This window comes from Gymnoscopelus microlampas (assembly GCF_963454915.1).
Source record: "Gymnoscopelus microlampas genome assembly, chromosome: 3".
Taxonomy (NCBI): Eukaryota; Metazoa; Chordata; class Actinopteri; order Myctophiformes; family Myctophidae; genus Gymnoscopelus; species Gymnoscopelus microlampas.
In genome coordinates this window covers 2,388,452-2,415,188 of record NC_139940.1, presented here as the reverse complement: position 1 = coordinate 2,415,188, position 26,737 = coordinate 2,388,452, and the positions used below count along the sequence as shown (strand labels likewise).

General features: G+C 41.3%; 3 protein-coding genes across 7 annotated transcripts in view; 2 read left to right on the top strand and 1 right to left on the bottom strand.

Moving 5' to 3' along the window:
* Positions 1 to 26,737, top strand: part of LOC311041590 (uncharacterized protein) — a 123,260-nt gene that overhangs the window by 69,297 nt on the left and 27,226 nt on the right. For 2 of the 5 annotated variants that reach the window (XM_084052034.1, XM_084052035.1), the window contains exons 4-6: positions 6,957 to 6,995; positions 7,127 to 7,186; positions 8,162 to 8,245. In XM_084052034.1, the coding sequence (XP_083908160.1) occupies positions 6,957 to 6,995; positions 7,127 to 7,186; positions 8,162 to 8,245 (183 nt within the window). The remainder of the gene's footprint in view (positions 1 to 6,956; positions 6,996 to 7,126; positions 7,187 to 8,161; positions 8,246 to 26,737) is intronic. The other 3 variants (XM_084052038.1, XM_084052037.1, XM_084052036.1) reach the window with 2 other exon arrangements.
* Positions 9,954 to 13,041, top strand: LOC311038473 (uncharacterized protein; the record flags this gene model as incomplete). Its single annotated transcript, XM_084048019.1, has 5 exons — positions 9,954 to 10,249; positions 10,921 to 10,987; positions 11,547 to 11,698; positions 11,803 to 11,937; positions 12,924 to 13,041. 5 exons carry the CDS (start codon positions 9,954 to 9,956, stop codon positions 13,039 to 13,041), a joined length of 768 nt encoding a protein of 255 aa, XP_083904145.1.
* LOC311038465 (uncharacterized protein) lies at positions 12,925 to 16,917 on the bottom strand. The gene is made up of 9 exons (XM_084048002.1): positions 16,813 to 16,917; positions 16,046 to 16,223; positions 15,520 to 15,596; positions 15,243 to 15,429; positions 14,884 to 15,108; positions 14,581 to 14,752; positions 14,092 to 14,240; positions 13,817 to 13,996; positions 12,925 to 13,052 (listed from the first exon to the last, which is right to left on the bottom strand). Exons 2-8 carry the CDS (start codon positions 16,218 to 16,220, stop codon positions 13,818 to 13,820), a joined length of 1,164 nt encoding a protein of 387 aa, XP_083904128.1. The 5' UTR covers positions 16,221 to 16,223; positions 16,813 to 16,917; the 3' UTR covers positions 12,925 to 13,052; position 13,817.

Sequence of the window (26,737 nt, the reverse complement as noted above, 5' to 3'; positions counted from 1 at the left end):
GAGCTCTGTTTGACTTGGTATCTCTGTGTGTTGTGTAAGTAAGTACATTTTATTTATAAAGCATCTTTCGAAACAAAGTTACAAAGTGCTATACAGTGGCAAGCAATAAAACAATCAAGTAAAACAAGTTACAACAATGCACATGAGAGCAATAGCACAACAAGAAGTCAAAAAACAAAAAGAAAACATTGACCTACACAGGTGGGACAGGTAAGAACTTCATAAGACAAAATTCTTCCGAAACAAATGTGTTTTTAACAAGTTCTTCAAAAATTCAACTGACTCAGCATTTTTTATCACCAAAGGCAGAGCGTTCCACAATGTGGTAGCAACCACTGCAAAGGCCCGGTCATTAGGCATGTAACGATTTATCGTATATCGATTTAAATCGATTCAAAGTGGTGACGATTTAAATCGATGCAATAAAATATGACATCGCGATGCAACCAGCAGAGGGCGCAATCGAGTCAGACTCCCTACCTTGTTCTCCGCCTACTATTTTGTCCCCTCAGGGCCACCATAGCTGCCTGCGTTCGTCTCTTCTTCACTCACTGAACAGCAGGCTATGAACGGCAGAGTGGGGTTCACGTCCTCTCAGGCTATGAAATCTAAACAACTAGGCGATCGCACTGCATAAAGAGGGAAATGTGCGTCGCATGTAAACATGTTTATTTGATTGATGATGAATTGCCCAAACTATACCGTTTGCCCCCTCCCCCGTCTGACGACGTTGTTAGCTGTCTGATTTAAACTCTGTAGGAAACATACAACTGATAAGGCGTAATGAAAACGGCTAAATCTGGAGCTCCTCGGTGCAGCTGCAGAGTACAATGAATAATAATCTAATTTAATAATTTAACAATTGTATCAGACCGCTGACAACGCCAAACTCCTTTCAACACTGTCTTTCAGATATATAGCGAATTTCATTGATATTAATCAATTAATTCTTATCTAATCTCATTTGGAGCAGTTTAAAACAGTTTCCCTTATTACTGTACATAAATGTGTTGTTTTATACAGAATGCTGAGAATGTAGCATAGATAAAAAATTACTTGTAAATCCCAAGGCTAAGCCTTAGTTTGTTTATTTGAAGGTTTTCTTTATAATTTATTTCATCTGGGATATATGTTTTAAAATTCATTTATTTCATAAGACTTATATATTTAAAGTTATTATTTTACAAATAAAAAAGTATATGTATTAATGTGACAGTTAATGCATGTACCTCGTGAATAAAAAAGGCTTTATTTAATTTCAAGTATTAAAAAGAGGATAAGAGAAAATATAGTTTTTTAAAAATACATGATTTTTGTAAAATAAATAATCAAGGTTTTCAGTAATTTGTCTGGAAAATAAATGTGCTAAAAAAATCATAAAAAAATTGTGAAGAATCGTATCGTGAACCTCGAATCGTGATTCGAATCGTATCGTGAGTTGAGTGAATCGTTACATGCCTACCGGTCACCCTTAGTTTTAAGTTTGTACGCGGGTATCTCCAGAAGGCCTTTGTCAGAAGACCTGAGAGATCTCACATTGGGCTTTGAGTGCAGTAAGTCTGTGATATATAAAATATATTCTAGCCTTAAAGGAGAGATCCGGACATTTTAAGTGTTATCTTTGATGTGTCGCTAATCACTCACCAACATTGAAAGGGACGTTGAGTTATTCCAGAGAGTCCCCTTCGTCCAGTCTGGCGACCCCCTCCGTTGGCATAATGGGAGCCTGTGTAAGAGTGAAACTCGTCTTATTATAACCGATGCAAAGTTAGTTTTTTCTCTACTACTGCTCATCGTGGAGTCTCATGATACTCAAACATGCACTGAATGTCGCGAACGAGCGACCGTTCGTGAGGAACGAGATGACGCAGGTTGCTTGTTTCTTCCATAGAACCTGGCGTCTATGGAAGAAACAAGCAACCAGGGACAAATTGTTCACAATCATCATCAGAGAAGTCAGGAAGTGGGGGAGGAGCTGGGTTAACAAGAGTGTTAATAACAGCAAAAAGAGCTTTTGGCTTATTTTTGTTGAGGTCGATCAAGTTGGAAAAATAAGCAGATCTTGCATTATCAATTTTCTGATTAAGGGCAGACAGAAGGTCCTTCATGTGGATAAAGTGAATTGTCTCCTTGGACTTTTTCCAGCGACGCTCTACCTTTCTGAATTCCCTTTTTAGGCTGCGGATGTCATCGTTCATCCATGGGGATGAGTTGATTACACCGACACATTTCTTTTTTGTTTTGAGGGGGGCAACTACAGTAAATCTAGGGCAGACAAACATAGGTTATTAAAGTGGCAGACGAGGTCGTTGGTATCAGTTGGAACTGTCACATCCTTGATAAGTTCTGCGAAAATAGAGGAGAACAGCTGTTGAGAGTACGACGGCGGATTGGACGTTTGGTGGGTTGGGTCTCAGCAATGAAATGTATATTAAAAAGAATATATTTGTGGTCCGACAGGAAGAACTCACCCACACATAGAGTACTGAGGTTCAGACCCAGCGTAAAGACCAGGTCCAATGTATGACCATGCTCATGCGTCGGCCCAGATACATGCTGAGTCAGATTTAGTGATTGGGTAATACTAATAAACTCATTGGCTGAGTTGTCGGAGGGATTGTCAATATGAAAGTTAAAGTCACCTGTCAGTACCAAGTTATCAAGTTTCATAACAAGAGAGGATAAAAATTCAGAGAATTCTGATAAAAACTCGCTTTTAGAGCCTGGTGGGCGATAGCACAATAAGATAAAGAGAGTGATCCAATCCTAAGCAGCAGTGCTTCAAAAGTATTAAAATTATCAGTGCCCACAGCGCGGCACGCAAACTGTTTAGAAAATACAGCCGCTAAACCACCTGCACGGCCAGACAACCTAGGAGCATTGATAACACTGCAGGCAGCAGGACAGAGCTTAGATTGAGAACGAAGGGCTTGTTAGAGACTGACCTGGCATTAATTAAGGCCATTTTGAATGGAACAGACTTTGTGGGAGGAGCTATAGGTAGGCAGAGAATGTGAGTGAGGTTTGATGGAGTGACTGTGCGAGGGATGATGTTGTTGGGTGAAGGGTGTAGTATCTAAATAAACCTAAATTGCACACATACTGTAAGTGGGACAGCACACAGAGTAGGCACCGCTTAAGGCAGGTACACATTGCAGGACCTTAAAGTGCTCGGGGGGTCATCTGATCGTTAAGCATAACATACTGCAGGAGTTTATTTCTTGAAATCGGCTGTCATAATGTCGTTGTGATTTTCACAACACGATTGATCCCCGACAAGGGCTGACACACTGTAGGATAGTTCACTAGGATGCTATCTCCAGAGTCAGACCCAATACATATATTTGTGTTTATTCCAATTCATTTTAATCGAGGTATCCCGTGATATGCCTCCCCCCTCTCTCTCTCTCTCTCTCTCTCTCGTTCTCTCTCGCACGGCAAGTGCGCTAATTCCGCTGTGACAGAGTTGCCATGTCCGCTTATTATAAGCGACTTTGGGATTGTTTTTCTGTAAAGTTGCTTGAAAGTGTAGTTGCTTTTTTGGCCTTGTTTCCTAATGTTGTTTGAACCAGTTGTTCTCAAACATTTTCATGGCAAGGACCCCCAAATTAATATTTGTCCGCAGAGGCGCAGACCTCCCCCTTCTGAAAATATGTTGTGCCATAGACCCCCATACAAGATCTGTGTGGATTTGGAAAATACTACACCCCCCCCCCAAAATGTCTTCTTTAAAAATAGCCTATCTACAACGTGAGCTTGTAGATTGGCTATTTTCAAATATCCAATGTATTTGTAAATAGGTTTAAAGTGCTCAAGTGGCCTTTTCTTGGGCTTGTTTTCATAGACCTGGTTGCTTATTTCTCTCGCAACATCTGGCAACGCTGTTCAGACACAGCGTGTGTCACAGGCATGCTGCACTCACAGACACACACACACACACACACACACACACACACACACACACACACACACACACACACACACACACACACACACACAGAGCTCTCGCTCTGTCTCTGTCTCTCTGTACAATTCCTCTAAAATAAACAGCCCACCAGGCTCGCTCACTCTCTCATTTAGTTTTATAATGTTAACTTAATAGACGGTAATAACGTGGTAGGGACTGTTTGTTGTGGTCAGATCCAGCGACGCTCCCCTAGCCACGGTTGCTGTAATGTGCTCTCATTGGCTGTAGCGTGGATCTGCTCGCAGAATGGTCTCGGCTCCTTTCACACTGTATAATATTGTCTGATGTCCTCTCTGCGACATATCTGAATATCTAACATGGTAGATATCTGAAAACGGTCGGAAAGCCGTCGCAGAGCAGATAATCGCGGCCAAATCGTCTCGCTGAGCCTTTCACACACAGCGAGCTAATGCTCGCAGATCAAAGGCCGATCTGTGTCAGATCGGGAGGTTTTGTCGGCGAGCGCCAAAAAATGTCGGCGACAGCAATATCGGACCAAATCTCCTGCAGTGTGTACCTGCCCTTACTCACACCGGGTGTGATTTTTGTATTAATAATAAACTCTGCAAAGTAAACAAGTAACTAAGGGGTTGATATTAATGGTCTTAACTCAAAATGTATAGATCACACAGCTTAGATCTTTGCATTAAATCGGAGAGCAGACCCGTACAAACTTGGTGATGTAAAAACAAGAATTCATTGGATAACATATCCAATGTGAGTGTGTGTGTGTGCAGTGTTGTAGTGTTACTTTTAGAAGTGGGGGAGCGCACATGCTCGCACATGCTTAACACACGCGGACACATGCAGATGTAATGCGGAAACATTGTGACAGCGTACCTTGACCAATATGAAAATATTACATTGCATATGTTATGAATAGCATTACAAATGGGAATAACATCAATAAATGTGGATGACAAAAAGTGTACATATGAGCCTATATCCATGGCAATAAGTGCATGGCAAAGGGTGTATTTTTTCCTAGCAAAAAACATTGTGTTGGATGTGAATAGTTTCTAGTAGTTACAACTACAACTTATATAATTTATCTGACGATTTCTCCAGTCTAATTTTCAACTCTACAATCACCAGCATTACTCAAGATGAACGTTTGATCGTTTATGCAAATAAACTACTTTTTTTTTCATCAACAACAAAGTTTTGTGGAGTGAAAATGTGGCTCTTATTTCTCGGACTGCAGTCGAATTGAGAGAGAGAGAGAGAGAGAGAGAGAGAGAGAGAGAGAGAGAGAGAGAGAGAGAGAGAGAGAGAGAGAGAGAGAGAGCAAATATTCAGCAGAATCCGCACCAATCGGTTTAGCTACTATAGAAATTCATATTCGTACTGTGAGTGACCTCCTACTACTACAACGTAAGGGACATTCGTGCGTCCGTCCCGTGCATCACTGTCAGGGGTCCCTGTTCCAGTTTAACCACTTTAACCCTATATAGCCTACATCAGTTATTTGAAAATATAAATGTGTATGGGGATGAAGTGGTTAATGTAAGTTTTGTAATAATAATCTAAATCTACAAAGTAAGTAGTAACTAAAGTTTCAAATAATTAGAGTGAAGTATAATATTTGCCTGTGAGATGTAGTGGAGTAAAAGTACATAAAATTGGAAATACTCATGTAAAGTAAAAATACCCTAACATTTTACTTAAGTACAGTACTTGAGTAAATGTACTTAGTTACTTTACACCACTGGTTATCAGACGCTGACAAGATCGACAGTCAGTGAGTTTGAGGATCCTATCTCCAGGAGGATAGATCCTTTAGCCCGAAGGGACAGGTGTGGGTTTCTATTGGTTGTTGTTGGTTGTCAAGGCGATATCACAACCAATCGGTGGATGAGCTCTGCCTGGCTCGTCTTTTTTAGAGGTGCGCCCCCTTTCCACAGCTACGCCCCCTTTCCTAAGTGGGGTATATTAATAAATGCAAGTACACACCCCTTACTCCTCCCCTTTAATATATTATAAGGCCCTAACTCCTCCCATGTTTGCAGTGTGCTTATAGGAGTCACTCAAAATATCCGTCGTATAAAAATTGCACGTTCATGGAATGTCAATGTAGATTGTTTCTTGTGTCTGGGTGGCTCAGTCGAAAGAGCTCTTTCTGAACCACAAGGTCATGGGATCGAATCCTGGCACTAGCAACTCAGCATATGAGCAATCTTTTTATGGTGTTTTATGTCTTCTCTGACTATTTTGAGTTTCTTCCTGGAGGCTGAGACCTTAAGGGTCAAACGTGCCAATAGAAAAACAGCCATTTAATGACACAGTAAAAATACACCCTCCCCCTCATTATCATAACACAACAGGTGTGGGCATGAGGAGGAGGAGGGACTAGGACAGGTGGGTGGCGCTAAGGTGGTGGAGGAGGTGCTAAGGTGAGAACTAGGTATACTTAATGAACTGGAGGCGTGCCCACTGAAAATCACGGCACACTGTCTTTAAATATTTAAAAAACTGCAAATTATTTCAAAGTCAAAAAAGCGTGCATGTCCATAGTAAGGTGGCATTTTTTAATTGTGAATCAAGTTTCTAGTTGATAGTATGAAGGAATAGGGAGGGTCCAAAGTTTTATCACTTTATCACACATTTTAAAAGTTAAATATTAAAAAAAAACTACAAAACATTTAAAAGTAAAAAGTTCAGGCATGTGTGTCCACTTTTTTTAAAAATTGTGAATGGAGTTTCTTGGTGAAAGTATGAAGGAGTTGTGATGTACCAAAATCTTCCATTGACTTCAATTATAATTTTCGAACTACAAAACATTTCAAAGATTCATGCACGAGCACACGATTCCCACAGTAAGCTGAACATGTTAAAGTTTGAATGGGGGTTTTAGGTGTAAGTACGTAGGTAAGGCTAAAAGATAGCTGTTGGTAGAAACATTGATGCTAAAAACCTACAATCAGTCTTGGTTTCAGGTCCTGCTGACTTTCTTTCTCCCTTTTTCTTTAAACTTTGCATGTCTTTGCAGATGTCGGCGATGCTCCAGAGACTTCTAGACTATTGGATGGTAAATACTTATTTATTTACATAGGATAGTCAATTCACTGGGCTAACTTTGTAGTAATAATTTATCTATTTAACAGTAGGAGGGGCTATGGAACATGGCACTTAACCACCATCATATGTTACTTTCTCGAGGTGGTCCTCAGACAAGCCCTCCATTGTCGCTTCCAGTCAACCCGGTTCTCCATACATCAGGTCAGCTCGTTGGTACTTTGCGCTCCTGCATCCTTCTTGAGTTACGATACGATAATACTTTATTGTCAGTTCACACTGAAATGTGTCTTGCGACCCAGCAGCCATGTATGCAACAATAAACAGTACACACATTTGACATGACACAAGAAAACAAAACAAAATACCTACATAAAGACATACAAAGACAAGAGCAATGTCCACCACTCAGCCTACCCCTGGCCTAAACTCCTGATTAAGCCTCAATGTCGTCTGATGGACAAAGGACCTCTTCAGTTTCACCTTATTGTATGTAGGAACACTGTATCTCCTTCCTGAAGGCAGCAAATTATATTCTCCATACAAAGCATGGCTAGTGTTTGAAGTGATATTCCTTGCCAACCTTATCATACTGTCATCATACGTAGATGTATATAGCCTCTGAAGTGGTTGTCCAACAATCTTTGAACACATGTTCAGTTGCTGCAGCAGTTGTGACTTTAAGGCTACAGACAGACATCCATACCAGGTGGTACTACAGTACTGAAGAACTCTCATAATAACAGAAGTGAAAAACAGAAGAAGAATCTGTCTACTAGCACCAAAAGATCTCAGACGGCGAAGGAAATAGACTCTTTGCTTTGTCTTCTTACCCACTGATTCAATCTGGTCTTTCCATGACAAAAGGTGGTCAATTACTACTCCTAGGTGAACATACCTGGTTGATATGTTCACTATGAATAGTAATGGGGGATCTGTGTATCTCTAGTGGAGCACCAAAAACAATTTCCTCAGTATTTTTTGTGTTAATGATAGTTAGGAGGATTCCCGTCAGCTTTGTGGTTTAGCTTGTGCCACCCGCCCCACTCATCAGTTACATTGATGTACTGAACTTCATTTTACAGATTAATCTAGATTGTAGATTAAAATGGAATCACAGTTTATTCCTCAGTATGTTGTAATGATGTTACTTATTTCTAGTGTCTCCATGTGCTCCAGGTTCTCCAGCTCCTCCAGTGTTTCCGTTTGTAATGTCAGATCCACTACAGCCTCAGACCAGACAGACAGACCAGACTTCAAAAAGTGAGTACATGTTGATAAGTGGTGGCTAGTGGTAGCGATTCTCAGCAACAGACCCTTACCCCTAAACCAACTGAACCAAGAACACCTTCAGTTGCGTGACGGAGGGTAACAGCAGTGTGATTACACAGCCTGGAACAGAAGCACAGAGTGAGAGAAGTGAGCAATATTATAGCACAATAGTGATGAGATGTTGCGCAACACAGTGACATAAGCGGATACTCAATTAGCACTGAGTCATGAGCGTGGCTGTAAGAGAATATGTCACCGTACATACAGAACCGTTTTAAAGACACTTTTTCAGCCAATTCAAATCCACCATCTTGGAAGTTCCAGTCCCGAAAAGCAAACTGGAAACGGCTATTGGCTGGAAGGGCAGAGAGGGAGGGTCTTCTCTCGGTAGAACCAGTAGAAGCCCTAGAAGCATACACTACTTTATCATTAATTAAAACATTTTTGGGACCATAATTTACTAAACTTATAATGATAATTGAAAAAAAAAATACTTTAACCTACTGGTTGAAAGCAAAAGGATTCATGAAAATGTTTACTAAGGTAATGAAATAGTATAAAGTCCGGCCAAAACCTCATTCACTTGAATGGGGTGTAAATGCTTCTGCAGCCAGCAGGAGTGGAAATAGCGACACCTGCTGGGCCATTAATGAGAACGAAATGCTGAACATCTCTTCCTTGTTGGCTTGAAATGCAGTGGAGCTTCCTTGCCACCTGCTCAGGCTCCAAACTTGGTGGGTGGACTTAGACGGCCAATAGGGACAAGCTGTAATTGCTGAAGCCCCGCCCCCGAGTTTAAACAGCCATAACTCCTGTTCCCAGAATTCGAGCATGCTACAGGCTCCAAACTTGGTAGGTGGTCTTAGAGAGCCAATAGGGTCGGGTGGTAATTACTGAAGCCCCGCCCCCTCTGTGTTCCCATTGGCTTAGGGTATTATGCAGTATCTCCAGTTGTAAGTTTCCTATTTGTCCCAAACTTGGTGGATGGTCCTAGGGGATCAATGAGAACAGGTTGCTGTCGGACTGAGTAAAAAGTGAGTTAAAAGTAACTTAATTGAGTAAAAGTACTTAAAGGGTCAGGATACCCCGCCTCTTCATTTATTTTATCAGAATCGAGAAATGAAAAGAAACCTAAAATGTGGGCGTGGTTATCCGTTGTTGGGTGGGAGGGGCGGAGTGGAGCGACGTACATATCATTATATTCTGAATCGAGCCACAGAAAAGCTGACCGCACCGAAAATGCGACTTCTAAAACAAAAATCAAAACTAGCTGTTGCAGGTGAAAAAATAATAAAGATTTCGGAACTACATGGCATATTTACCCCTAAAAAAATAAAAGTCCTTTCCAAAAAAACGTCAGGTATTAGTATCCAGTGTCTAATTATTTTCATGCCGTGCTGTGAGCACTTTCGCCGGCTATGACTGCTGTCTTTCATCCGGTCGAAACACGAAGCGGAGGTCCCGGTCTGGAGCACCTGTTAGGAGGATGGCGCTGTTGTTTCAGCATGACGTCTCTCCACCTCCACAACCACACACACCCAGACACACCCACCCTCTTCCTCTCTCTCTCTCACGCACGCACACACACACGCACACACACACACACACACACACACACACACACACACACACACACACACACACGCGCCCGAAGTTCACATGCACGGTTACTGCAATGGAGAATTCAATGGAGAACGCGATGGACAGTGACACTGAATCTTTCAGAACAGAAGCCTCTGTTGAGGTGGAGGACTTCTCACCTCCTCCATCTCCCGAAGATTCATCTCATGATGAAGTGGAAGATTTCTCCCCCCCTGGATCTCCCGGAGGGAATTCAGGGGGGGAGAATGAGATGAATCAACGTGTTGGTGGAGCAGGTCCACCATTACCCTATCAGTTTGAACCCCTAGCTTCAGGCTCAGCTATGGAGGAAGAGGATGGAGCCGTCGGAGGTGAAGCTTTGCCGTCTGACTGGCGCATGGGTGACAAAGAATGGTAAATAAACTTCACTTTGTGGTCAACTATTTCGTCCTGCTCATATATAGGCTAAAAAATACCGACATAATCAACTTGGTAAATTAATGTCACTAAACTTTATCTAGTAAGAGTGTCAGTGTGCCCTCAACCACCTCAAGTTTTGTTCCCTACCTATGTGAATGCACTTGTAAGTCGCTTTGGATAAAAGCGTCTGCTAAATCAGTGGTTCTCAACCTTTTCAGGGCCGCGACCCCCCAAAATAATCATATTTGAACTGGGGACCCCCCAAAATAATCATATTTGAACTGGGGACCCCCCAAAATAATCATATTTTTTCGAACTGGGGACCCCCCTCCCCTGACAAGCACTTGGAGTTGAGGCATTAGGTTACATTAGTTTGACTCGGTTCCACAGATAAAAAATTTTAAATATCCGATCTACAAGCTCACAATGCCTGGCAATGCTGAGTGAGCTTGTAGATCGGCTATTTTCACACTTTTGGCGTCTTTATTATATTATTTGAAACATATGCCAATGTTTGATAGTTTGTTGATTACTTATGATGCAGTAATGGTCTTTTTTCATTCAATTCTTTCAATATTTCAAAATTAGGGGTCCCGACCCACAGGTTGAGAACCACTGTGCTAAATGACTGTAATGTAATGTAATGTCTATATCTGTTCCACCAGGTGTACATGTGGCAACTGTGAAATTCTGTCCCCCAGAGAGAATGTGTGCTGCAGAGAGGTGGCCAAGGTAAGGTCCCCTTACTTCTCTATACAGAAGCATTGTTACAAAACTACACCCTAAAGCAGTGGTGGGGGCTTATGGCCACAAAAGTAATCAACAAAGTATACAATAAAAACTGGTCAAACCTTGACCAAATTGTCAAATATAAGAAAGAGGCAAACATTTAGAAAATAGCTGATCTACAAGCTCACAATGCCTTGCGAGGTGTTGTGAGCTTGTAGATCTGCTATTTTCACAATATCTATCTGTTGAGACATCTAAATCGAATGCCTAAACCCCTACAATTCCATGTGCTCGTCAGGGTGGGGGGTCCCATATTCAGAAATTATTTTAAAAAATGGGGGGGGGGGGGGGGGTTCACAGGCTGAAAAGGTTGAGAACCGCTGCCCTAAAGCATCACATAATTATGCCCAGCCAGCTATACCCCCATGACCTGAATACTGTACTGTCAACATAATCCATATATGTTTGGAGTATAATAGTAGGCCAACTAATTTTGTATCATAATAGGTAATTGAAACGTAGTATATTATCAATGACCAAAAACATGTCTTTCCAAATACAGGTCATGATCAGATGTGCTCAGGTTGGGGGGGTACAGTGTATGACAGTCCACCCAGGGTTTGAGGCTGTAACCCTGAATCCCTTCGTGCTGCAGGCTGTATATGGCACCTACCTGCATCATCATGGAGAGATGGAGGACCCCATTTTAAACAAGTTAGTACATATTGTGTGCCCGTCAAAGAGCAATACATTTATTCAGTGTAATATTGTAGACAAATAGCCATTTAACACTAAACCTCTTTCTCTTTTTTCTGCAGCTGTTACAGGCACCTGGGATACAGGAACTTTGTGCGTTGGTGTTGGGGTTACCTGGGCGACAAAGTCAGAGTTGTCCTCCCCTCCTGTGTGGTGACCCGCATCAGACAAGAATTCCCTAAATCTCCCGATTCACAGTATCGCGGTTTTCTGCCCCCTCTTGGATTTCAATAAATGATTGGTAAACTACTCTTCAGCATGGTTCACTGTCAATTCATTACCAAAAAATATTCCTGTTTTACATTCATTGGTAGAATACGTTCCCACACTAGTGATGTCTGTAAAGAAACCATAGCTAGTATATTTCATTTAAAACCTTTATGCTCGAGACGCACTGAGGTTACCATAATTTACAGTGACTTCCGAGCATATATAAAAAACATCAGTGAGACAGCTACATTACTAAAAGGTATGAAAGTGAAATACTAAGTAGATTAAAAACATGCTATGAAAGAATGATAACCCACATTTTTTAAATATTACTATAAGAAATGTAAGTGTTTCAATTAGTCCCTCCTGAGCAGATTATTTTTTAATTGTGGTCGTATAACATTTCAGTTAGTCAAGTTTTGATGTCCTTATGTTAGGAATGTGCTGCTTTCTATTCAGTAACACATTAGTCTTCAACAGGGGGTCCTCTTTGTCAACTTCTTTTTTTACATTACCACTTGAACCCTAGCATTCCTATTCTGGAGGGAACATTAGCAGAAAATATCATATGTACAAGCTATTTTTGGTGAAGACATTTGGTGTAAAGGGGGAAAAGAACAGACCAAGTACAGAGCCAAAGTTCAAGTTTACTCAGTAATGAGGTAATGTCTGCAAATGCACATGAATCCAACATACAGACTAAAAACATTCATTTACACAACACGGATGATAGTGCTGTCAAACAAGTCTGAATGAGTATGAATCTATGAAAAGTTAAATCTGTAACACAATTGTATACAATATGTAGTAGGGGGTCCCCTGCTTCATCTCTTTCTCAGCTAAGGGGTCTTTGGTCTGAAAAACATTGAAAACCCCTGCAGTAACGGACTAACACAAAACTACAGTAAGGGTCCCTGTCAATTCCATGATGACCTCAGACATGTAGACCTCTGTGGGGGCCTCTGGTGGTCAGGGTCTCAGACAGCTTCAGAGAGAAAGATGAGGCTGACCGTGGCCTATGTCAGGCACCTGGAAATGATGGCGAGTTCACCGATACGGGCGGCGTGACAGCGGAGCCAGCAACACTGTAGAGCTCTGGACCCTAATGCAGGACAGTAAAATAAGTATTAAAATAGCTCTATATTGTGAGTAGTCATTGCTATAGAGCAGTGGTTTTCAAAGTGAGGTCCGGTTCCAGGGGGTCCCCAGCCAAATTAATCGTTAGGAACCAAAATGACCCTTATGAGTCTGTAAGTGAGAGTGTAATGGGTCCATTTGGTTCCATTTGTACACTCAGAGTTAAATTAACACTGATGATGATACTGCATGATGATGATGATACTGCAATGTAGATTGGGGGTCCCCGAGATCAAAATGGTATCAAATGGGGGTCCATGGCCTAATGCATATTCCATGGTTTCCATGGCCTAATGCATATCTAACTTCAAGGGGTCCTTGAAATTTAAATTAAAATGGTTGAGACCCCGGTATATATTTTTAACTGGGGGCCCGTGGGCTATTATGTGTCAATTTGAGGGTCCTTGACGCAAAAAAGTTTGAGAACCACTGCTATAGAGTGTTTGTTCAGAATCAGAGCAGGGTCTCCTTATCACTCCAGGTCTAATTTGTTTTAGGTCTAATTTTTCTAAGGTTAATTTTAAGGTCGGGATAACTATTTCATCCAATCTGAAAGAACTACACTACAACATTGAATCTGATAAATTGGGTTTCTCCTGATAGATGAAATTTGTATCTCACCTGAAAATGTATTTTATACTAAAGAGCTGGAAAGACGGAGAGACCCCTGTTGAAAAAACACTATAACAATGATTTCTATCACAATATAGAGCTGTGTATCATTTGCACCTTAGCCATTTGAAAGAAAGAAGCGTGATGAGTGTCGAGCCACAGCCTCTTGTTTGTGTGGTTGGTAGAACTGGGTACAAAGGTGATCAGGAACCGGTATCTGCCTGAGGAGGTCCTGGTAGGTCTCAGGCTGGTCCAGCAGATCATTGAAAACCAGATCCTGCAGCTTGTCAATGTATTCTGCAGTAGGAGAAAGATAATGTGAAAATGTGCAATATCTAGGTAATATAATGAGGGGTTGCTAGTTTTGCCACTATGAAAATACAAATACTTACTAAATGTGGGATTTGTCTTCAAGGGTCGCACTGCGTAGTCCCCCTGCTTGTACCGTGGGTACAGGATGTGCCATCTGAGCTCACCATCACTGGTTGTTGCTTGAAGCCGCTTGCCGTTCTCGTTGTAGTGAATGGCTGCCAACTGAGTTCTAAAATAGGACAAGACACATGTATTAGGTGCGATGTAAGAAACATTTTCACCCGTCTTGCATATCAAAAATGTTATTCTTGTTATGTTATGTTATTCAATTCTCTTCGCCGAAAATAGCTCATTGGAAAACAATGTTGTCTTGTGTTGTACAATATGTACAAATAGGGATGCTACAGTATGTAATGTAACGGGATAGGGACGCTAGTGTTCATGTGGTTTAAAAGTTATTGAGAGGGGCCATATGGAGGCTATTCACAAAAAAATAATCACTGTAAAATCATCACTGAAGTAGTGCATACAATTCCAAATTTAAAAACAAACAAATTCATAGACCATACCTGCACAACATCCCGATGAAGGAAAAAGCAACACTTTTTGGCGCAAACTTCAGGATCATGCTGTGAAAGGACTCTATGGAAGAGGTCTGAAAGTCACAGCTCATCTTCTCCATGTCCTTCAACAGCCTGGGGGCCTTGATGATATCAGCCAACTTTTCACATGCAGCAGTACCTGTCACACAATAAGGATAACTTGGTTTAGTAATAGTTGTAATACAGAAAAACTAAGTAATGTGTAATTTATGTTACCATCATTTTGTGCAAATAAATTGCCAATGTTGCATCAAATAATTTTGTACATACTTGGTTTGAGCCACTGTCTGGCCTGGTCACCCACAAGAGGCAAATGGAGGCATTCAGGAAAGTCCTCATCATCGTGTGAGTGAACGTCCTGCACATGATTTGCCACCGACTTCCATTTGGCTACAATTTTTTTACAATAGAAATGGTTGACCACACTTTTCTTCCAGGGGCCAAGTTCTTTGCAATCCCTCGTTTTTGCAAGAGCATCAATTTTCTTGCCAACTCCTACACATAAAATACAGAGTCATCCTAAATCTTTGGAACAAAGACTCACTGTTGTGGAAGCACAGGTTGAGCATGGTAAATTAGACTAATATGTTTACTGCACATTGCACACTATTCAAGCAAATTATGGATACCTTTTCCCATGTGCCATGGATCGAAGCGGTGGTCAATCTCGGGCTTCGATTTCAGGAACTTCATCACCCCTGAATGCCTGTCAGTAACTATTGATTTAATAGTACTGAGCCCATTCGCTTTCAGGTGGTCAAGACTCTTTATAAGCCCCTCCTTCTCCATCCGCGCGCTATTTCCCACCTCGTTGCTCTGAAATTACAAATCAGAATAGTTTCCATAACTGTAATGACAGATGATGGCATGCATGTACATTTTAACACTGAGACACTAAACTTGTACCTGAATGAGTTGAATATCAATCATCTTGTTGGCACGAAGATCCATCACACTGTAGGTCCCATATTTGGCACAGTATCCTGGGGGAGGGAGGGGGGATATCAGTTGATCTTTAAAAAATATTTAAAAACATCCATCAAAGGAAGGTCACTATACTGTATACCAGGGCTCTTCAACGTTTTCAGCTCAAGGACCCCCTAGCTGAGAGAGAGTGAAGCAGGGACCCCCTCTATATCGTATAAGAGTATGTTTCAGATTCAACTTTTTTTGTTTACGTGGTTTTCGCTTTTATCCCTCTGTCTACACCGATAGCTCTTTGGCAAGAATAGCCGATCTACAAGCTTGCAGCGCGAGGCATTGTGAGCTTGTGGATCTGCTATTTTTGGCTAAAGTTTTCCTCAGAAATGGGATGCAAGTGTAAAAAATATCCTATCACACAAAGATTTGACGGCCCCCTTGTAGTAACTCTGAGGACCCCCTAGGGGTCCCTGACCCCCTGTTGAAGACCCCTGCTGTATACAGTGCATACCGGGAGAGTCACAGCGCATGTCCCCTCCAAGAACAACATCCCCTCTAGCTACGGCCTCTCTGATGGTGTGCCTCTGCTCTTCTGTCCAGTGCCAGTTGATGGCTGGGAAGAGAAATCTTCTCTGGTGCTTGAGGTATGTCGTGTGGCAAATCCCCACGATATGAAATGCCTTCATGAACTACAGTAAAAAAACACACACACACACACACACACACGCACGCACGCACGCACGCACGCGCGCGCGCGCGCGCACACACACACACACACACAGTTAAAAATATGACACCACAGCACATACTGTACATACAAATAATTTGATCAAACTGCTCTCACCTTTTCTACTTTTAAGAAGGAGGACCCAGTGAAAAGCACTGCTGCAGCCAGCTGTAGGTTTCCAGCTGGTATGTTTTTGGCATACGGCTGACTGTCCCACTGGAAGTGATAATCACAGTGACCACACTTTTGGTCCACATGCAGCAATGTTCCCACCGTCCTGGTTCTCAGAGAACATGATCTTGAGCAGACAGGGCATTTCCTGAACAACTCCATCAAGTTCTCTTCATAGACAATGAATTTTCTCATTGTCTGAGGTGGTGTCTCTATTATTGTGCTATAGAAAACAGGTTTTAAAGATACATTGTTAATTATGTATGTTGCCAGGGTTGTCAAGGAAAATCAAACATTGATGAGTGTACAGTGAAGGTTTAGAATTAAGTAAAATATAATTTCTCCATGAAAAGTAAAATGATAAATAATTTGAGACCTACCTGTCATTGTAGGCTGAGGAACCCGTCTCCTCTAACCGATAGTCAGGGTCGACCTCTGTTCTTGGCCTTTTGGCAGGAGAGGTGAGTGTAGAGAGGTCAGAAGTGGAGGCTTGAGAGGAAACTGGAGTGGAGGCTGCCAGCGGACTTTGCTGTAGATCTAATATAAGAGTAAAGTCCAACATTATAAAAAGTGAAATGTTGCCTTTATTCATATTTACATGAAAACTGTACACCACCAGGGTACAAAGATTATCTTCAGCTCATTTTGAACCCAGCAGTTAAAATCACAGTCACAGGGTCAGTTACATACTATACAAAGGACAGACAGACAACTATGTGCACTACTGATTGACACAATAATCCCCGCATATATCGGTATCGGTTGATATCGGTATCGGTAATTAAGAGTTGGACAATATCGGTATATCGGTTATCGGTAAAAAAGCCAATATCGGACAACCCTACTAAATAATATATATCAATAAATAAATGCTTGGGGATAATCCCCAACATGTTCAAAAAGGAATAGGAAGAAATGAAGACGTATTTACTCCTACTCCCTTCGTATATATCATTCCTGATTCATATAAACAATTACAAATTTAAATCAAAATCATAAAATCCTATGATATCTGTATAAATGAAATATATATTAAAAAAAATCTTATACATATGATATTCCCTGAAGGGTTTCCTGAGGGTCCATGATGCTTTCCTAACTGTGTTTCTGGGACCACCTATGATCCCTGAGGGGTTTCTCGGGGGTCCATGGCTGGTTCCCAAACTGTGGTCCCTGAAGGGTGTCAAACTGTGGTTCGGGACCTATGGGGGTCCCTGAAGGGTGTCAAGGGGGTCCATGGCTGGTTCCCAAACTGTGGTTTGGGGACCTATGGGGGTCCCTGAAGGGTGTCAAGGGGGTCCATGGCTGTTTCCCAAACTGTGGTTTGGGGACCTATGGGGGTCCCTGAAGGGTGTCAAGGGGGTCCATGGCTGTTTCCCAAACTGTGGTTTGGGGACCTATGGGGGTCCCTGAAGGGTGTCAAGGGGGTCCATGGCTGTTCCCAAACTGTGGGTCAGGGACATATGGGGGTCCCTGAAGGGTGTCAAGGGGGTCCATGCCTGTTCCCAAACTGTGGGTCAGGGACATATGGGGGTCCCTGAAGGGTGTCAAGGGGGTCCATGGCTGTTCCCAAACTGTGGTTTGGGGACCTATGGGGGTCCCTGAAGGGTGTCAAGGGGGTCCATGGCTGTTTTCCAAACTGTGGGTCAGGGACCTACTATGGGGGTCCCTTAAGGGTGTCAAACTGTGGTTCGGGGACCTATGGTGGTCGCTGAAGGGTGTCAAGGGGGTCCATGGCTGTTTCCCAAACTGTGGTTCGGGGACCTATGGTGGTCGCTGAAGGGTGTCAAGGGGGTCCATGGCTGTTTCCCAAACTGTGGTTCGGGGACCTATGGGGGTCCCTGAAGCGTGTCAAGGGGGTCCATGGCTGTTTACCAAACTGTGGGTCAGGGACCTATGGGGGTACGTGAAGGGTGTCAAGGGGGTCCATCAACATCCAGCCCTCATTTCTCACATTCATCACTTCTAGCGCCACCATCAGACCGTATTTTGCAAAACACATTTGTAGACGCTGCTCCTACAGATTTTGCCCCACAATCACACACATTGGTACACAGTATCTCTAGTGTCATGCCATCAACATGGTCCCACTTCTAGCACCACCATCTGGCCGTATTTTGCAAAACACATTTTTCTACACTGCTCCAAAAGATTTTGCCCTAAAATGACGCAAATTGGTACACAGTATCTCCACTGGCATCTCATCAACATCCAGCCCTCATTTCTCACATGTACCACTTCTAGCGCCACCATCTGGCTGTATTTTGCAAAACACATTTGTAGATGCTGCTCCTACAGATTTTGCCCTACAATCACGCAATTTGGTACACAGTATCTCTACTGTCATGCCACCAACATGGCCCCACTTCTAGCGCCACCATCTGGCTATCTTTTCTACGTTGCTCCAAAAGATTTCGCCCTGAAATCACGCAAATATAACTACTGTCATGCCATCAACACCTCAACATGGATCTGTCTCATTTCCTATTTTCACACCTCTTCTGTACATCCTGCAACCTGACGATCCTGACAGCTATCAATCATTCTGGTCAGACTTAGTGATGCTTTGGTTTGTATGATGAGTCCATATATCAAGTCCTCCATATACGGACTGTCATAAGACAGGTTCTGAAATCACACTGACTCACAGGTCAACAAACTTGTTGACATAACGGGTTTTGCTGTCATAAGACCGGTTTTGACATCACTCTGACTCATCGTGACAGACGGATGGACGGATAATAATGAAAATCGATCTTGGGTCATAATTTCACTATTACACCTTTAACGCTATGACACTTACAGTACACTATTACTCAAATTACACTGTCACACTATTAAAGCTATTACACCTATAATAACAAAACAAAAGAATGTATTACACTGTTACACAAATTCACCCGTTGTCATGTCTCGCCCATCTTCGCACCCATTTGTTGCTTTTTCTTGGTTGGACAAAAAAATGCATCCCCTCCATCCACTAGCATTGACATAACATGTTTTTCAGTTGCCAAAGTTGCCCTTTTCTCCCAAAAAAATATGTTTTTAGCTAATTCAACATGATTAAGAGGGAACCTGGGCAGAGCAAGGAAAAATGTGTTTAACACTTGTCGGCCTCCTGGTGGCGCTATAAAAAGAAGATGGGAAAAAAGCAGGGTAAAGGTGTTTCCTTGGCCTCTATATGTATAGGAATGTGCCTACAAAGTTTAACGCTGATCGGTGCAGTTAGGTAAAACAGGAAACTTCGACCCCTCTGTCACAAGGTACTATTTTATGTGACTGGTATCATTACGCCGCTGCAGCATAAATCACCCACAATAAGTGCTTTGCTGTCAGCTGAACAGAAAGCAGCCATTACTGTATGTTAGAAATAGGTCAACAATACAAATGACGCTAGTTTTGTGGATTCATCTATTCTAGATTTGTGGAGCTGGCCAAATGGCCCCCGCCCCATTGGAACTACTTAATATTAATGGAAAACTGACCAGTACTCTGACCACGGGATTCTGGCAATCATTTAAAATCTGTGCAACCACTTTATTAATGGCAAGTATCCCATGGCAACTATCCCTTTAATGCCAGACTATTTTCAAGATTTTATTTCCTTCTGCCAGCCTTTTTCAAGACATTTTTTTCCTGACCTTCCTAAGTCACAGTGTCTAATTTAATGCCACCTTGGGTTATAACAATAATTGAACAATCATCAGTTGGACTAAAGTAATTTTATGTCTCTAATATTGAACTGTGACATAATGTAATTAAACCGGATTTAAATGCTTCATTGTACAGTTTTGTCGCTTTCGAAACCTGAAAATAACTGAATTAGGCTGTCTTGGTATGTTTGGCTTAACATGTACAGTATATAATCTGGGACAGCTGGGGCTAAGAAGATAGAGCAGGGTCGGTGGTTAAAATCCCGGCTCTTCCATCCACCACCTTACGAAGTGTCACTGTGGGAAAAGAAGGCACTTCCTGTATGTTTGGCGAAGGAAGTTTGACATATCGCCACTCATTGACACGTATTACTCTATTACACTTTTTGCACTATTACACATAATAAACTATTACACTTAAACTGCAAATACACTGTTAGACTTATTGCACTATTGCACCTACATTATTACACTTATTGAGCTATTAAACTATTACATTAATTGCATTACACTTTACATTCATTGCAATAAAACACTATCAACTTAGTACACGTATAACATTATTACACATATTGAGCTATTACACTATTACTCTAATTAAACTGTTACACTTTTTACATTATTACACTCATTGAGCTATTACACTAATTGCACTATTACACTTTTTGCTGTATAACATTATTGTGCCTATTATATTTATTACACTATTACACTCATAGCGCAATTACATTGTTGGAATTATTGTGCTATTACACCATTAAACGTATTACATTATTACACCTATTATACTATTACACTTATTGCCCTATTGCTATTAAAACCTACAACACCATTACCATAAAGACTCCCTAATTGGGAGATAAGCGACTGTCAGGTCGCAGGAATACAGAAAAGGTGTGAAAATAGGAAAATCCATGCTGAGATGTTGATGTGACTGTAGAGATACTGTGTACCAATTTGCGTGATTTTAGGGCAAAATCTGTAGGAGTAGCGTAGAAAAATGTGTCTTGCACAATGCGGCCAGATGGTGGCGCTAGAAGTGGGACCATGATGATGTCATGACGGCACAGTACTGTGTTCCAATTTGCGTGATTGTAGGGTAAAATCTGTAGGAGCAGCATTTAAAAATTTGTTTTTGCAAGGTGTGGCCAGATGGTGGCGCTACAAGTGTTGAGAAATGATGGCTGGATGTTGATGACATGACTGTAGAGATACTGTATACCAATTTGCGTGATTGTAGGGCAAAATGTAGGGCTTTCGCGTTCGCCACTGCTGGAGGATTAGATCTACAAATCCTGCAGGTGGAACTGGTGATGGAATTAGACCTATAAATTATGAGGATGGAAACCACAGTTTGGGAAACAGCCATGGACCCCCTTGACACCCTTCAGGGACCCCCATAGGTCCCTGACCCACAGTTTGGGAAACAGCCATGGACCCCCTTGACACCCTTCAGGGACCCCCATAGGTCCCTGACCCACAGTTTGGGAAACAGCCATGGACCCCCTTGACACCCTTCAGGGACCCCCATAGGTCCCCAAACCACAGTTTGGGAAACAGCCATGGACCCCCTTGACACCCTTCAGGGACCCCCATAGGTCCCTGACCCACAGTTTGACACCCTTCAGCGACCACCATAGGTCCCCAAACCACAGTTTGACACCCTTCAGGGACCCCTGTGGGTCCTAAACCCACAGTTTGGGAACCAGCCATGGACCCCCGAGAAACCTGACCCACAGTTTTGGAAACAGCCATGGACCCCCTTGACACCCTTCAGCGACCACTATAGGTCCCCGAACCACAGTTTGACACCCTTAAGGGACCCCCATAGGTCCCTGACCCACAGTTTGGGAAACAGCCATGGACCCCCTTGACACCCTTCAGGGACCCCCATAGGTCCCCAAACCACATTTTGGGAAACAGCCATGGACCCCCTTGACACCCTTCAGGGACCCCCATAGGTCCCCAAACCACAGTTTGGGAAACAGCCATGGACCCCCTTGACACCCTTCAGGGACCCCCATAGGTCCCCAAACCACAGTTTGGGAAACAGCCATGGACCCCCTTGACACCCTTCAGGGACCTCCATAGGTCCCCAAACCACAGTTTGACACCCTTCAGGGACCACTGTGGGTCTTAGACCCACAGTTTGGGAACCAGCCATGGACCCCCGAGAAACCCCTCAGGGATCATAGGTGGTCCCAGAAACACAGTTAGGAAAGCAGTCATGGACCCTCAGGAAACCCTTCAGGGAATATCATATGTATAAGATTTTTTTTAATATATATTTCATTTATACAGATATCATAGGATTTTATGATTTTGATTTAAATTTGTAATTGTTTATATGAATCAGGAATGATATATACGAAGGGGGTAGGAGTAAATACGTCTTCATTTCTTCCTATTCCTTTTTGAACATGTTGGGGATTATCCCCAAGCATTTATTTATTGATATATATTATTTAGTTTTGCTTCATATTTTTAAATATATTATGGCTTTCATTGTTATTTGTTAATTTATCAAATCAAACCAAATTATTATAAACATAAACACAGTTATCATCATCAACAAAATAGTAATACATTCCAGCTCTATGGGCTGGAAGTTTGATCGCTCTGGGTTTGATTGCTAAAGCCTGCCCCCTCATTAACATACCGTCAATGAAATACGGCCTGAAATGATTCATGAAATAAATGTTTAAATAAATACGTAAATAAATACATAAATAAATAATTAAATGTTTAAATAAATGATTAAATAAATAAATACGTAAATAAATAAGGAAATAAATAAATAATTAAATGTTTAAATAAATAATTAAATAAATAAATACGTAAATAAATAAGGAAATAAATACATAAATAAATAATTAAATGTTTAAATAAATAATTAAATAAATAAATAATTAAAAACATCAATAAAAACATAAATATACAAATAAATAAATGCATAAATATATAAATACATAAATAAATACATAAATGAATACATTTCAATATTTAATTGTACATTTCCTTGCACAATTATGTATTTATTTTAACATTTCTTGCTGTATAAATTCATGTATTTATTTATGTATTTATTTCTAGATATGGCAGCTTTAGCATTCCATACGAATATGGGGGTTATATGAAGAGAGACATAAACTCACTCTTGCTTCTTCTTTCAGGCTTCTTGCGGTATTGCACACCAATATCCCTCCTGTCAGGAGAGGTTTGACAGCCAACGTCCCTGGAAGCAGGCGTTTCTGTCTGGCATCCCATCTCCTGGCATACCTTAGGCTGTTGTAATTGTAAATACAATTATTGTAAATCACCTGATCAGTTCACACCAAATTATTAATTTGTGAATGACAATGATAGAAGACATGGGTAAATAATACATAAATCACAAAAAAAGTTAGAACAGGGGTCTTCAACAGGGGGTCCAGACCCCTAGGGGCCGGGGGTCCCCAGAGTTACAGGGGGACCACCAAATCTTTGTGTTTGGAACCTTTTAAAAAAAAACTTTTTTCACTTGAACCCCAGCTATTCTGGTAGGAGCATTTTCCAAAAATTGCTGATCTACAAGCTTGTAGATCGGCTATTTTCTGTAAAGAGGTTTGGTTTGAGGGGAGGGGGGGTAGCAGACCAAGTAAAGACTAAGTATTGAGGACTAAAATACGTGAATCCAACATCAATGATCAGAAAAGATCACGTGTAAATAAACAAATAAGCATGAATTTACACAGCATTGATGATAGTGTTGTCAAACAACTCTATGAAGCTATGAAATCTATGAAAATGTTAATCTGCAACACAATTCTATACAATATGTAGTGGGGGTCCCTGCTTCATCTCTCTCTCAGCTATACAATATGTAGTGGGGGTCCCTGCTTCATCTCTCTGTCAGCTATACAATAGTGGGGGTCCCTGCTTCATATCTCTCTCTCAGCTAAGGGGTCCTTGGCCTGAATTATGTTGAAGACCCCTGAGTAGGAACATCCAAATGAATAAAAAGTCTACACAGTTTAGCTTGCTTCTCTAAACTCTTAGCGGTACAGAGGGTCGCACATCGAAAATAGCAGATCTACAAGCTCACAACGCGTCGCGGACGCAACGCGTTGTGAGCTTGTAGATCTGCTATTTTGGGCGCACGGCCACGTTGTACGACGAAGTATACACTCACAATGCAAAAGTAAACATGATCTGTGTGGAGTATTTCTTTTGATGGGAAATGTACTTCTCATTGAACTGTAGTCTTGGCGTTACTGATAACACATAAGAGATAACGTTGACTTTTCCAATTCAAATAATGAAGGCTACGAAATACACTTACTGATGAAGGTAGGAGAAAGGCTGCAGGATTCGGTACAGCATCGGCCTTCAGCCGCAGCTGACTTGTTGCAGAATAACCCAACTGGACCATGCCGTAGTTCTCGTAGCTTTCGGCGGAGAAATGTTTGTTACAGACAAACATTCCCTGGCTGTTGGTTGAGACATTCCGACCTATAGCTCTCAACCACAGTACGGCTTTCTCACGGTGCTTTGGGAAGGCATGGAGCCCTGAAGTAGCGTTACATTCAAAGAATGCACAGGAACGGCCCATCGTCGCGACAAATGTATCCTACTAGAATAATTGTACTATAATTGTACTATATAATTGTACACTAATATTATAAAACACTAAATTTGAAGAAACTACTTGAAGAACTGTCCAACTTGTGGTGAAAAACGAGACGAGCGAGAGAAGTTTGTTGTGGTCAGGAGGAAACCAGGAAACACCGAGGCGAGCGGGCGGAGTTATAAAAAAAGTGAAAGCACGCCCCCCTGATACAAACCTATATAAATCAAACATGAATATTAATTAGATATGCCTACGTCACGTCGCAGAAATCAAACATTGTGACAAATATGTAATGAGTGGCGCCAAATATTTATTTTCATTCCCTGAACCCGGAAGTACACAGAAATAGCTACAGAAACAGCAGAAAGCTCTGAATCCACAAGCCTATGAGCCAATTGTATTATATCATTGGTCCCTATCACAAGTGACACATTTATATTTGTTTAAAAAAAAAAAAGTGATTTAGGGTGTCCTGACCCTTTAAAAGTGATTATAGTGATTAGTGAGTAAAAAGTAACTTATTTGAGTAAAACTACTTAAATGTAATCAAAGTGAGTTAAACATACTTTATATGTTTCACCCTAGCAACCATCTATTAGTCTCTAGCAACCATGGTTTTACCGAGCTTTTTGGACTTGTAAAGTTATTCCACTGACATGCTAATCTTATTTGGACTTTTTGTGCATGTACAAGTATTTAATACAATTTATTTTAAGCACATTAATGCTTTTAAATTGATATTCCATCAATGTAATTTTGTTTAAATGTTTTGTACCTTCAAATGTATATTTTCCTTAAATACATGTTCTACTGTACATCACTTTACAGGTGTTTTCAGCAAGCCCATGCTGTTTCTACAGGAACTGCCTTTTCTAGTTATTTTGTATTATTCATATGAATGTACCATATAAAAATGTAATTCATAGTCTACTGGAAATTTCATGAACCCAGAAATGGTGATTATTGTTAACTTTTATGATATAAATGTTATCTATAGGACTTGTAAATGCAAATCAGCTGGATTGCAAAAAAATTGCACAGTGGGAGCAATTAGCATAATTAGCATATTATATATACATTATAGGTAAAATAAAAGATTCTAAATAATCACAGACTTCCTAGATTAAGCTTATTTGATGTTAATGTACCTGCATAGTGCATATAAAAGAAAAGAAACATGTCTAGCCTCATCATCATGCCTTTATTAGCATAATAATGAATGACAACGACATATTTAATGAGAAAACTGAACAACTAAGAAAAAAGGTCACAAAGTGGGCAACTGTATTTTGTGGACAATATTGATATGCAGATCTAACTGTAGATCAAATTCATATTTTGTGTCATATTTTATCCTAACTAAGCCTGGCTCCATATTTGTCGTCTCACTGTCAACCTGACATGTTTCACCCATAACTCAGGGCCTTGCTGTTCAAGCTGATATCAGGGTGCCTGCTCTATTGTCTGATAAATTATGTTCGCTACAGGAAGACATGTTTCATTCTGTCTGCTGTGTTGCTATCTATTGGCCTGTGGAATTCATAATATTTCTAGTTAGAACTCTGTGTCCCTCCAATGCCCTTTTTTCAGTGTCACTGAGTGACCGTTCAAGACCCAATGTCAAAGTGTTGACCCAGGCACTTTGACGTGGGGTCATCATCATCATCTACCATCATCATCTTCATCTGACTTAATCCACTCATCATCACTCTCCGCCAATGAGAGGATTCCACCTCCGACGGTTGGATGCTCTATGAGTCTTCCATGATGTCATATGTTTATGTTAACGGGTGATTTTAAAACCCAGTGCTTGTTGTGAGAGAGGTCGACTGATGATGCCATACCTGTTGATACTGTAACCTTCCCATTCTCTCTCTGTCTGAATAGAAAATGCAATATTTCATTTCAGAGCCACTGCCTCGGTGGAAACAGCGGGCATGACAGCCCCTCCTTTAGTAACCTCCCACCCATATTTAGTGATGTCTCTTGTCTCTGCAGCTGGGTCCCTCAGATCTGCAGCCTTCCACAACATGATCTCGAGAT

Bases quoted from the DNA above. Each gene is read 5' to 3' on its own strand.
- LOC311038465 (XM_084048002.1), bottom strand. From the start codon at position 16,220: ATGAAGGCATTTCATATCGTGGGGATTTGCCACACGACATACCTCAAG. The intron at 15,430-15,519 runs GTACAAGTTTAG...TTGTAATTTCAG, and splicing joins TTGATATTCAACTCATTCAG to AGCAACGAGGTGGGAAATAG. The intron at 14,241-14,580 runs GTATGGTCTATG...GTCCTATTTTAG, and splicing joins TTCATCGGGATGTTGTGCAG to AACTCAGTTGGCAGCCATTC.